Source organism: Primulina huaijiensis, chromosome 6, assembly GCF_012295235.1.
Source record: "Primulina huaijiensis isolate GDHJ02 chromosome 6, ASM1229523v2, whole genome shotgun sequence".
Classification (NCBI taxonomy): domain Eukaryota; kingdom Viridiplantae; phylum Streptophyta; class Magnoliopsida; order Lamiales; family Gesneriaceae; genus Primulina; species Primulina huaijiensis.
Window position 1 is genome coordinate 17,723,578 of NC_133311.1, and position 11,753 is coordinate 17,735,330.

The following is an 11,753-nucleotide window of genomic DNA, read 5'->3' on the forward strand; positions in this document are numbered from 1 at the left end:
AGATGTCCAAAATCTTGCCTCAAAACAAAATTTTGCAAGATGGCAAGCTATTCTTAGTATATTTGATTTTGAAATCGAATTCATAAAAGGAGATACAAATTCTTTACCTGATTTCCTCACAAGAGAATTTCTCCAAAACAGAAATGCCACCCAAAAAAGATAAAAAGCCTGTTCAAACTCCTAGCGAACCAGCAAAAACCAAAACCTGGTATGACATTGTTGCGCAGGAAGAAGAAGAGGAACTTAAAGATACTGCACAATCCAAACCACAGGTAAGTGATGATTTGGAGAAAAGACTCAAATTCCTTGAATCCTTTCTCCAAACAACTGAAATAAAAAATGCCCTTGAAAAAACCCAGCAAGTGAAAGCTCCGACAAGAAAGCTAAAGAAATCCTTACCAAAGATTCCTTCCAAAACTGTTTCGTTTTCCGATAATTCTTCAAAAACCTCTTATCACACTACAAATTCCCAGCTTGTTCTCACACAACCACCATTTAACCCTCCTTCTGATTATTTTGAGAAAAATAATTGGCAAACTATAATACATGTTGAACTAGGATTTCATGAAAAAGATCCCTTTGAAACACTTCAAAAATATTTTGGAAAAGGACGATATTATAAACCTTGGGACGAAAATAAGACCCCTTATTTCTACCAAGCAATTTTAGAAACTACTGACTCCGCAATGTTTAAAAACTTTTTCTTAGATCAAAGTCATAATGATCCTGCTTATTCCACCTGCAAAATCTTAAAAGTCATTTCTCCAATTGACTGGGGCTATGAATTTTCAAAACCCATACTATTTTCAGAAAAATATAAGGAAGCATTATTCTTTGAAATACCTTTTAATTACTGGGACTATCAACAGGCCTGGTACAATTCATTCTTAATTCAAAACCAGAAACACAAGCACACTTGGTTATTCTATTTTGATACCATGATTTGTAATCCAAAAAAGTTCCCAACCTGGTGGTACTCATGGTGGGAATATTTTGGATCTACCTATGAGATCCTCAAACACCCTGTCCAAAATTCCTTTAATCTTTTTAGAACCCAATATGCCCCGACAGCAGAAGAGAAACGATTCCATCCTCTTGCCCTTTTTTGCATGAAATTTTATCTTCCTTGGGTCCTTTCCTGGACTGTTGAATTTTCAGACGAAAAAATTTTACATATTAGTAGAAGATTTAAAGTCAAATGGTGGGACAAATTTAAAATTCCTCCAAGCCTTGCAGCTACCAATGTCCAAGCTTGGATCACCAAAAATAAAAATACAAGAGTCCCAACTCAAAAACCGCTTTACAGGATTCCACCAAGACAATAGACAGAATTCCTGGCACAAAAATCCCAAATGACCGCAATGCTTGCAGCTGCCAAAACTCCTGAAGAAATGCAAACTATACTAATGAAATTCTCACCAGGACCTTCAAGAAAGTCAGAATCCTCTGATGATTCCCTTAACCTGGAAGAAGATGACCTCCTTGGACCAGACGACCATGGACCGATATTTGGAAATAGTGGAGTGTAAATGTTTATTGTATGGTATTGTATTAGTATTTGTTTGTATTAGATTGTATGTCATTGTATTGATATGTACATTTTCATTATATATATATATATAATCATACAAGAAAATGTCATTTTTTTGGCAAATAATATGTTAAACCTAGTTGAAGGAAGACCCACGTCTGCACGTGACGAGCACGTGTGTAACGCAACCCATGGGGACTCTTGTTTGCTTCATCAAGAAATTTATATTTAAAACTCTAACCAGATTAATAATGATATAAAGAAATTTTAACCTTGGCACGATGAGGATCTTTATATATCTTCAACGTCACTCGATCGAAGTCTCTTTTTAGAAAAAGTCAAATCCCCATGACCATGTTTAGTTTATTACATACCATCATCGGAGTACACACGTTATGTGTTTGTACTGTGTTTTTTTTATTACTATTTAGTTCGTTTTAATTCCTTTTTTTTTTTAATTAGTTTGTGGAGTAGTTTCGTAATTTACGATGGACTAAGAAATTTATGTTATAGTATTATAGAATATGAATAATATGATAATTATAAAAATAAATAGGGATGGATAATTTACCACCATTCCAATGTACCATTTGTTGTCGTTTTAGTAGCCTTTAGTTTAATTTAATGGTTCAAATATATGTGTATAAATAAATAAAATAAATGAGACAGAAGATTTTTAATGGTCAAATGGTACCCGAATTAATCTTAATGGGCTCCCATTCCATGCATGGGGATATTATTTCCATGTTCATTGTAAAGGGTCTGTCTCCTATTGTCCACCAATCTCTGTGACAAATTGCCCTTGAATCCAATATATCTCTGTGTGTGTGTGTGCTTGTTACAAGATCCACATGACCTCTAAAAATATAAAAATGAAAGTGCATTTTCTTTGTAAGAACGAAGCAATAAAGTATTTGATACATAATGCATTTATTTGAATAGTTAAAGATACTTATATTTTACATGTATATTGTGACACACAAGTATTACTTACTAGTAACATCGGCCTATGACCAGTCCACATGCGACGCGTCGCTCTTTGCATCAGAATTATTATAAGTATAATGAAAAGTGATAGCAAGATGTAATGGTTGTTTTTATCTTGTCTTTCATCTGAGTTCAATATATTTGTATTTATATTTTCTAATCATTAAATTTTATCCATTGAAAAAACGTAATAGCAAAACTTGATATCCACAACGCATGGCAGATTAGTAATGTGTTTTTACCGTGGAAGCTGGAAAATTAAACGATACAGACACCTGGAAGAACTTGAAACTGTCAAATTATATTGCTGCTATATATTATTTATAAATAGAATAGAAACTCAGTGAGAAAGTTCTTGGTTCCGTAGTTTATGAAAGGAACATTGGTTGTACATATTATCAAGAATTCGAAGCACGTTGCAATGAAACATTCGCATTGCCACATCGAATCACACCAGTTCTTCGACCTTTAAACATCTCATCACTTATCGCGGCACACAGAGACCTAGTTCTGAAATAAAGAAATCAACTCGTGAGCAATGAATTTACATGCCAAATGGATACCAGAACCGACTCTGCTAGAGGCGAAAAAAGAGACAACAATCACATAATGTAGCACTTTTGCAAGCATACAATAATCAAAAGAAATTATAATACATGACTAGATGTAAAATCCCTATTATACACAAAACTACGAACCCAATTGGAAAAATCAAGCGCAGGGAAGATGGCGGAGTCTAGGAGCCCAGGCACACTGTGCAAGCAAGTCGCACAAAAACATAATGTCCATGTCAAAGATGCATTTGCACTACAGCATGAGCCTTCGAGGCATGCCGAAGCATTCACTTCATGTTCAAGACACATGCTTCGTTAAAAGGATGTGTTTTTTATTTGACAACTATGGAAAAACCACAAAAATTGTTGATGATAAAAGTTACAATTCGCTGAGATTGACAGAGACAATGAAAGCTCCATAGAAACAATAACGTGAACAAGACTTCTGAAATCTGGTAGGCATACTAATTCCTACCAACATGTGGAATCAGTGAGGATAAGGAATGTCAAATCTAATAACTGACCATCATCAAGGACTACAGATCATATTCTATTCTTTAAAAACAATCAGCTCTTGCTTGTTATGCAAATGCCATAATAGTAGACACGGAGGGCTTCAATCATCTGGAGGTAGGATGGTAACTACATATTTTTTCCATAGTAAAAAAATTAAAAAACAATCACATGAAGAGCTAAACGGCTGAGCATATCCAAGATCACTAACCTAGAGTATACATTAGAGCCGTCAGCCTCTATCAATAACAACAATCATCACTATGTACAAGCCTCAGTTGATCATCAATCTGAAGTATCCATGAAAAAAAATTTATTGTGGAATGTGGTCATCGATGTTCAAATCGTGTAGCACTCTGCAGCCCAAAGGCAATATTCTGCTCTGGCTGATATTAAGTCACTAACGTTTACCCAAAAAACTAAATGTAGGTTGAGAAGATAAGAGAGAAACGCTTCCTCAAAGTTTCATGAAAAGCTAGTTTGCAGCAGAGAAAATGAGAGAATCTCTAGTTTACAGAATCAAATAATATAATGAAGCAAAAGGCAGGGTGGGGATAGATGACAGATAATACAGCATTCAAAAAGATCAATAGAAATTCAGGATTCAGTTCAAAAGAGGAGCTGACAAAAGGAGCAAACAAAAGTTGTTCCAGTTAAACAGCTGTTGGTTTTTCCTAATTCAATTGCATCATTTCATATGGATGGCCACTCAAGTACTCATAATACTGATTTTATCGCTGGAATGTTGTTTGATCCAAACGAACAAAAAAATATGAGTTAAACCATTATGTACCACACTACAACCAATATCGAGCAACAACAATTTTTATGCATGGTACTTCATATAAAGTTACGCCTTAAGTAACAAGGAAAGCATGTGTATAACCGACCCATGAAACTTGTACAGATTTGTTCAATTTCAAAACGGTTAACCTCCCCTAGTCTAGTCCATGCGTGCCTGCATATTGAAACTTCTTATTCTCTCATTGCCTTAAAACAATGGCACACCCATATTTTTTCATTACTGTGTAGGATAAAAATTTACATAGCAAAGTGTATTTAAATCAGTTACAGACACATTTAACTTCCGACCAATTATTAGAGATAACACAGCACTCTAACTTGTTTCTCCAATGCCTCTATTGGTCGAATAAGTTGCCTATGTAACTCATGGGTTAATTTTAGTGTACTTGTCATCAAATTATCTATGTAAGCAAATTGCAAGTAACTCTGCTAAACTCCATGAAACTAATAGTACAACAAATTGAAAAGAAAGTTTAGCAGATTGCAATAGTTAGAGACATGGAAAATCATTTTAGATCTAAAAATTAGAGTATTCTTACAGAAACCTCGAAAAATTTATCAAACTCCAGGGTTGGCACAGCAGAGCATACCCTGAGACAACGACCTACAGCCCAAGGAATTGGCACCCAGGCAAGATGTCAGCCTAGCTGAGGAGACAGCTGAGTGGAGTGGCAACAGAGACTGTAGGGCTCCCAATTGCGACACTGGCCTGCAAGACAATATATTTTAAGCTGCATTTGGATTTTGAAAATTTTAGGTTACCGTATGGACTTAAAATCTATCATCTAAATCAATCATAGATGTTTGATAACAAAGAAAATCGAGATTTTGAAAATTCATCTTTTCAATCTAATATAATTTTTAGCACATAATTCGATTGATTTTCAAATCTTTTCTTTAGGAACACCGAACACCTCTATCAAATCCAAATCCACTGACCCAAAACACTTAGCTTTTAAAGTAATTTATCCGATATGATTTTAAAAAAATGTAAAGAATTGCGTTTATAATCCAAAAACATCATAACCGGAGCTTTTTAGTGAAACCCATTTGCAAATTCTGCATGAAATTTAGGAATGGCACATAAAAATCCAGCCTTGATCAAGAACTAAAATGAATAGGCAAACAGGGTACATAACTCAATTAGGGCTTACGGAAAAAACCTGGAGAAAATTAACGGCTGGGGACGCGGTGATTGAACGGGGAACGAAGGTCTTGTGCCGGGCTTTCTAATGGTGGATTTGAGAAGGTTGATTGCAGGTCTTGAAATTGATCCGGAGCGGGAAGCCATTCTTATTGCGTAATGGGGGCGAGGAACCAAAAGGGTTTTGGAGGGGGTTTTATAGGACTGAGGTGTTGTACGTGGTGCTTTAAAGGTCAGACTTTGTTATATATGTCACCTATAAATATTTATACAAAATTGTTTCGATTTAATTTTTTTATAATTATACAAAACAATTAATGCGTTTAAAAGTAAAATGTTTTTATAGAATAATTTTTCTAATTTTTTTAATTAAAACGTAATTATTAAAACCATAATTTAATAAAATTATCTTTCACTCAAGTTCTTGGATTTCGAACTTTCGAAAAGATACATGTATGATTCCATAAATTGGCTCGAATTTAGATATTTGAATTAGGGCCCAAACAACTTGTACAAAATAGATGTACAATGTTCGAACATTATACTTGTACATTAATTCATAGAATTCCTTAATACAATTATAGCCGGCAAACTTTATTGCTACTCAACTTCCGTTTACAAGAAACAACTTACAAAAACTTGTGGGCTTCCTTCTACAAATTTTCACTTCTCCTTTAATTAATTATTTTTTTGTTATTAATTCACAAATTTGCGTGAACCGTAACATTAGAAATACTTGTTCATAGACACAAATCCAAGAAGCACTTTTTTTGTAATCAAACAATATAATTTTTAAGAAAAACAATTTTATATTTTTTTTAAAAAAAAAACGCTTGTAGTATGTTTACTTCTACAACTAAACCGACTACTATATGATTTAAAAATATCTGAAAATTGAAATTTATTGAAAAAAAAATTCAAGAGTATGTTTGGTTGGAAAGTCAATATGCTAAAATAATTTTTTAAATGTTTTTTTTAATAAAAAAGTGTATTGTTTGGTTAAGAATTTATTTTAAAAAATTTAAATATAAGATGACCAAATACTCCACGTAGGTGAAGAGCCTAACCAAGTATTCACAGTTACACAATCCTTCACGTGTCCTTGGAAACTTTCCAAGGGATCTCCACCACATTAATTTACCCAAAAAAGACAACTTTTCCCAACAATAATAGTAATAAAACAGTGTCCTCATTTGTCAAACTACCATAACCACTTTCCCTTCCAACAATGGAGTCCGTTGCATCAAGCTCTACTCCGCCGCCAAACCACCACCATGAGCGCCACCGGTTCAGCCATACTCAACCCTTCTCCGACCGGATAACCCGAGCCCTCCACCACCGCCTCCGACTCCTCCATCGCTCTGACCCTCATTTCTTCATTCTCGGCGCCACCGGGAATGTTTACACCGTTAACATCTCCTCCACTCCGTCGTGCACCTGCCCTGATCGCGCTGTCCCCTGTAAACACATATTGTTCGTGTTTATTAGAGTACTCGGTGTGCCCCTCGACAACTCTTGCCTGTGGCGGCGAACGCTCCGGCCGTGTCAACTCCATCGACTGCTCGACATCCCCACCTCAGTAGAAGCCCTTGCCGGTGCAGCAGTCAGAGAGAGGTTTCACGAGCTGTTTTCCAAGGAAAAGGGTGGTAGTTCACGGCCGCCCGTGGTGGTGGCAGACTGCGACGGAGCATGCCCGGTGTGTTTGGAGGAGATGAAGAAAGATACGAAGGTGGTGGCTTGTGGGACATGCAAGAATGTGATACATGAAGAGTGTTTCCTGGCGTGGAAGAAGAGCTGCGGACGAAGGTCCGCCACCTGCGTCCTCTGTCGTGCGCGGTGGCGGAACAACGGCGGCGATCAAGAAAAGTATCTGAATCTCTCTGCTTATGTTAATGAAGATGATTTGTCGGAGGAAAACGGACGATGCAATGATTAATTTAGCTGATTAATTAATTTAACAGTGCAATTAGTATTGTTTGGAGTCTGGAGATAGATTTATTAATGCCATAACATCAATTCGGCTAATTATTTTGATGGGCTAAGCTAAGCTTATCATCTAAATTAATTATTAAACAAAAAACTATAAATGTGATTATAAGCTGGACTTGGATCACTGTCATGAAAGTTTGGGTGACCTTCGAGCTCCAAATTCATAATAAACCAAAAAATATATGCTTGAATATTTATTATTAATTGATTAATAGAGTAAACAAAAATATGGTCCCATATGATTGTCTTTTTGTGATATTGATCTTTATGTTATTAAAGATGACAAAAAGGTGAGTTTAGGTCAGATTTGGTTAAACCCGAGATCCACCCAATCTCTTTTTTAAACTTGCCCCACCTCGCCTCAAAAACTGACCCCTGTAACTCGTTTGATCGGGTTTTAACCAGTTTCATTTTACAATTTTAATATATTTTTTTTCTTGCTTGAAATTGACTCGATGCTATCTTCAGTGTCACATAATTACTTTTATGAAAAATTACTATAATTGTGAAAAAAATAACTAATTGAATATTGTATATTTCTTTCAATGGTATTTTTTTTAAATCTAGTCCCGGTTCCTGCAATCAGCATGTTATCAAAATTAGTTTAAATAAAAACAACTTAGATTGATTGTTATTTAACTAATTTCAAATAACATAATAATTATGCTAAACTATAAAATATTTGTTCAAAAATAAAAAAAAGGTATGTATTATTTTTATAGTATTTAATCGTTTAATACTACTTCATAACAATTTTAAATTAATTTATATTAAATCAATATTTTTAATCATAAGATTCATTTGTATAATTTAAGTGATTAAAATTGACTTAAATCTGTCCCTTTAAAAAATAGAATAAAATTTTATCAATTTAAGTGATTAAAAAAGTTGATTTAAATCTGTCCCTTCAAAAATTAAGATGTAACCAATAATTTTATATTAGACAATGGTACGTATTTTAGAAAATAATTAATATTTATTATTATTTGGTCTAAATTATTTATTTTAATGTGTTTTTGATAAATATTCTTTCTTTTTCTCTTCTTTGAAAATTAGTTGATTATTTATTCTCCAAGCTTACGCTACCTTCTACAGCCCAATGATGGAGCAATTGGCGACTTCCGGCAATCTTTCCCGAAAAGTCATTTCAATTGCCGCCGGAGAAGCTCATACTCTCGCTCTTAGTGGTCAGTATGTGTGGGTTTTGTTCCTCTTTTTATTAGCTGAAAATCTGAACTATCATAGATGAACTGGTACTGTATACTTGATTGAAATGGTGATGCGTGTATATGTACTTATCTAAGCGTATGGATACGCATCGATGTATGTACAGGTGATGGCAAACTCTATTCTTGGGGGAGAGGAACCTTTGGCCGGCTCGGAACCGGTTCAGAGGCCGATCAGCCATTTCCGGTCCTGGTCAAGTTCTTTGGTTCGGATGCTGATAGAGAAGAGAAGCTGAAGATTGTTGGGATTGCTGCTGGGGCTTATCACAGTCTTGCTCTTGCTGGTAGTGTTTTTGTTTGTGAGTGTATAATATTGGGTTTTCTCGATGTTTTTTTTTGTGTTTGATTTATTGTTTCTTTGCTATTAGATAGGTATATTGTTTCGTTACATTTTGTCAGTTCATGATGCTTATTTGTCTTCAACACGGGCAGGGGTAGGAATTCAATTAAGACGGGTCGAGTAGTTGTCTCGAGAAGGGCGAAGCTTTCGATTTAGCAGAACTATTCTAAAATGTTGAGTGATGTGAATTATCAAACGTCAAGTGGAAGATGAAGGAACTAGGGTTTGATTTTGTTGAATTGTTTCTTGTTTTTAGGAGAAAGATAACTGATAAGTATTCTTTTTTTTTTTTTTTTTTGTAACAAAGATTTATATCTGAAACCTTTCTCAAATAAGTCTCATCTTACATGATTCGTGTCGGCCTGTGAATTTTGATTCCAGCCAATGATGACACTATATCTTCAATCCAATTAGTTCCTAACAAATTAGTATTTTGCAGTTTCTGAGGGATGTATCTATTTATGATGTGTAGATTCCAATCATGGATTAATGAAAATTTTGCAAAAGCTCTGTGTCCCACTCTGTCAAGTTTTATTTCATCTTTTAATTGAAAAAAATGTTTGCATACTGTTTTATGTAAATTGGCTCTTTGTCTGTCCATACTTTGGTTACCTTTCCGGGGAATAATAGTGCTTTGTATGTGAAAATGGTTTTGATACTATTTTTAAGCCAATGTTAAATGCCAATGCTGCGGACATGCAAAACAAGTGGAACTTGAAACGGCGTGTTCCATCAGCAATCTTATGGTCTTTTTTTTTTCTTTCTTTGTATGACGGCAGATGATGGATCGGTTTGGGGATGGGGTTACAATATTTGTATCCTTTTAACACATGTTCTAAACTTGAATATCCTAGATGCTATCTCTGTTCATAGTGTAAGTACTGCAGTTTTGCAAACTTTCTTCCAAGATATTAAGTAAACCTTGACCCTTTCCTGGATGGCCAAATTGGTGGTACCGGAGAAAATAGTTTGGTGCCTTGCTTGTTGGAAGGTTTCCTTGGGCTGGGACCTCCAGGTTCTGCTACCAAAGATTACGAAATGCAGAATGGAAAACCTCTAAAAGTACAAGCTAAATTTTGTTTAGATCTTTTATCACCATTTTCAGTATCAACTTAAATATTGCTTCGCTTGCAATTTCAGATTTCTTCTGTGAAAGCTGGAGGAATGATGTCAATGGCAATTGATAGTCTGGGATCATTGTGGATGTGGGGCAATTTCCCGCATCCTTTGCAAAGTCAGTCTGTTGAAGGACAAATAGCACTTGTCAGCAGTGCTGCTCCAGTTCCCATCTGGAATTTCCATGGCCACACTGTTGTTAAAGTGGCATGTGGAAACGAACATGTTGTGGCATTAGTGAGTGCTGGAGAAACATACGAAGGTAATGATCTTATATGTTACTCTTGGGGTGGCAACAATCATGGCCAGTTAGGTCTAGGAGATAATGAAAGCAGGTTGAGTCCTGAGGTTATAGAAGCTTTTAACTTGGGGTCTCCATGGTCGGTGTACGAGATATCTTGTGGTGCGTACCACACAGCTTTATTAGCTCTGAGCAAGGGATCAAGCGACATTTTAGAAAGTGTTTGCTTCACATTCGGATTAGGTGATAACGGCCAGCTTGGTCATGGAACAACACGAAGTTTGCTGTCCCCCGAACTTGTTCATGGATTGCCTCAGAACACCTTCCTAACTTCCGTGGACTGCGGATTATTTCACACGTGTGTGGTCTCGTCTGCTGGTGATGTATGGTCATGGGGGATGGAGAAGGGCCTTGGCCTATGCCCGGATGCGCGATTTATGGGGACTGATTCCGGGGATGCTAGTTCTCCATTACTGATTCCTTGTAGTGGGATGTACAGCCCCAGATTTCAAGAACCTTTGCAAGTCGCATGTGGGGCAGCTCATACTGTACTTGTCGCAGATTCTGGTTATAAGATCTGGTCGTGGGGTAGGGGCCGGAGTGGAGTCCTTGGAAACGGAAAGATGGTTGATTGCTATGCACCAACAATTTCACTGTGGCCAACTCTTGTTGAAGATTTCAAGGAACAGGACTCTAACAATGCAAGGCCAAATCAACATTACAGAGAGAAGAATCTCGAACATAATGTGGAAATGGAGAAAAGGCTATCTGCGGCAATGGAGGAGATGGCAGTTCTTCGATCAAAACTTTCTGTGATGGAAAGATACGCTAGCATACTTCATGGATCGATTTTTGGGAAGCCTTTCCAAGAAAAAGAAATCCCGCCCTCGATACAAAGCTCGGGTGCGTTTGACATCGCAAAAGAGTGGGACAATATGCTGGAGAGTTCAGATCAGGGCAAGCTTCTCCGTTTAGAGATGTTTTACAATGACATGCTTGCCAGTGTAAAAGATAAGCTGTTGAAGAGAAGGATACAAGACATTGTAAAAGAGTGTCTAAAATCGACTGCTGCCAGATCTAACGGGTAAATATGGTCTGTTTCAGTCGACCATGCGCATTTCACCCCCGAGTTGAAGGGCATGGCTGCCCAAATATGATTTGCAGACATGTTCAGGGTCGGTTTAATAGCTTTGCAAGAACCATCGATCATGTGTCACATATATTGTATCAGTGCCTATAGACAATAAAGTTTGCAATCTCTTGCATGTATTACGGTTTCTCAGTCATTTACTTCTGATTTAGAGAGAC

General features: G+C 36.3%; 3 protein-coding genes across 7 annotated transcripts; 2 read left to right on the forward strand and 1 right to left on the reverse strand.

The window, feature by feature from the left end:
- Positions 1-2,799: 2,799 nt before the first annotated feature.
- LOC140978801 (protein NONRESPONDING TO OXYLIPINS 2, mitochondrial) lies at positions 2,800-5,739 on the reverse strand. 3 transcript variants are annotated; one of them, XM_073444026.1, is made up of 3 exons: positions 5,553-5,739; positions 4,980-5,098; positions 2,800-3,028 (listed from the first exon to the last, which is right to left on the reverse strand). In XM_073444026.1, the coding sequence occupies exons 1-3, from the start codon at positions 5,678-5,680 to the stop codon at positions 3,003-3,005; spliced, it is 273 nt and encodes a 90-aa protein (XP_073300127.1). In that variant the 5' UTR covers positions 5,681-5,739; the 3' UTR covers positions 2,800-3,002. The 3 variants fall into 3 exon arrangements, with proteins under 3 accessions (XP_073300127.1, XP_073300124.1, XP_073300126.1); XM_073444023.1 differs by having other exon boundaries at positions 4,935-5,098; XM_073444025.1 differs by having other exon boundaries at positions 4,929-5,098.
- Positions 5,740-6,705: 966 nt separating this feature from the next.
- Positions 6,706-7,684, forward strand: LOC140979520 (uncharacterized). The gene has a single exon (XM_073444946.1). It carries the CDS (start codon positions 6,762-6,764, stop codon positions 7,467-7,469), a length of 708 nt encoding a protein of 235 aa, XP_073301047.1. The 5' UTR covers positions 6,706-6,761; the 3' UTR covers positions 7,470-7,684.
- Positions 7,685-8,551: 867 nt separating this feature from the next.
- LOC140979875 (ultraviolet-B receptor UVR8) lies at positions 8,552-11,753 on the forward strand. 3 transcript variants are annotated; one of them, XM_073445493.1, is made up of 5 exons: positions 8,552-8,709; positions 8,856-9,032; positions 9,868-9,903; positions 10,026-10,150; positions 10,229-11,753. In XM_073445493.1, the coding sequence occupies exons 1-5, from the start codon at positions 8,622-8,624 to the stop codon at positions 11,531-11,533; spliced, it is 1,731 nt and encodes a 576-aa protein (XP_073301594.1). In that variant the 5' UTR covers positions 8,552-8,621; the 3' UTR covers positions 11,534-11,753. The 3 variants fall into 3 exon arrangements, with proteins under 3 accessions (XP_073301594.1, XP_073301592.1, XP_073301593.1); XM_073445491.1 differs by lacking the exon at positions 9,868-9,903 and having other exon boundaries at positions 8,856-9,047; positions 10,005-10,150; XM_073445492.1 differs by lacking the exons at positions 8,552-8,709; positions 9,868-9,903 and having other exon boundaries at positions 8,913-9,032; positions 9,997-10,150.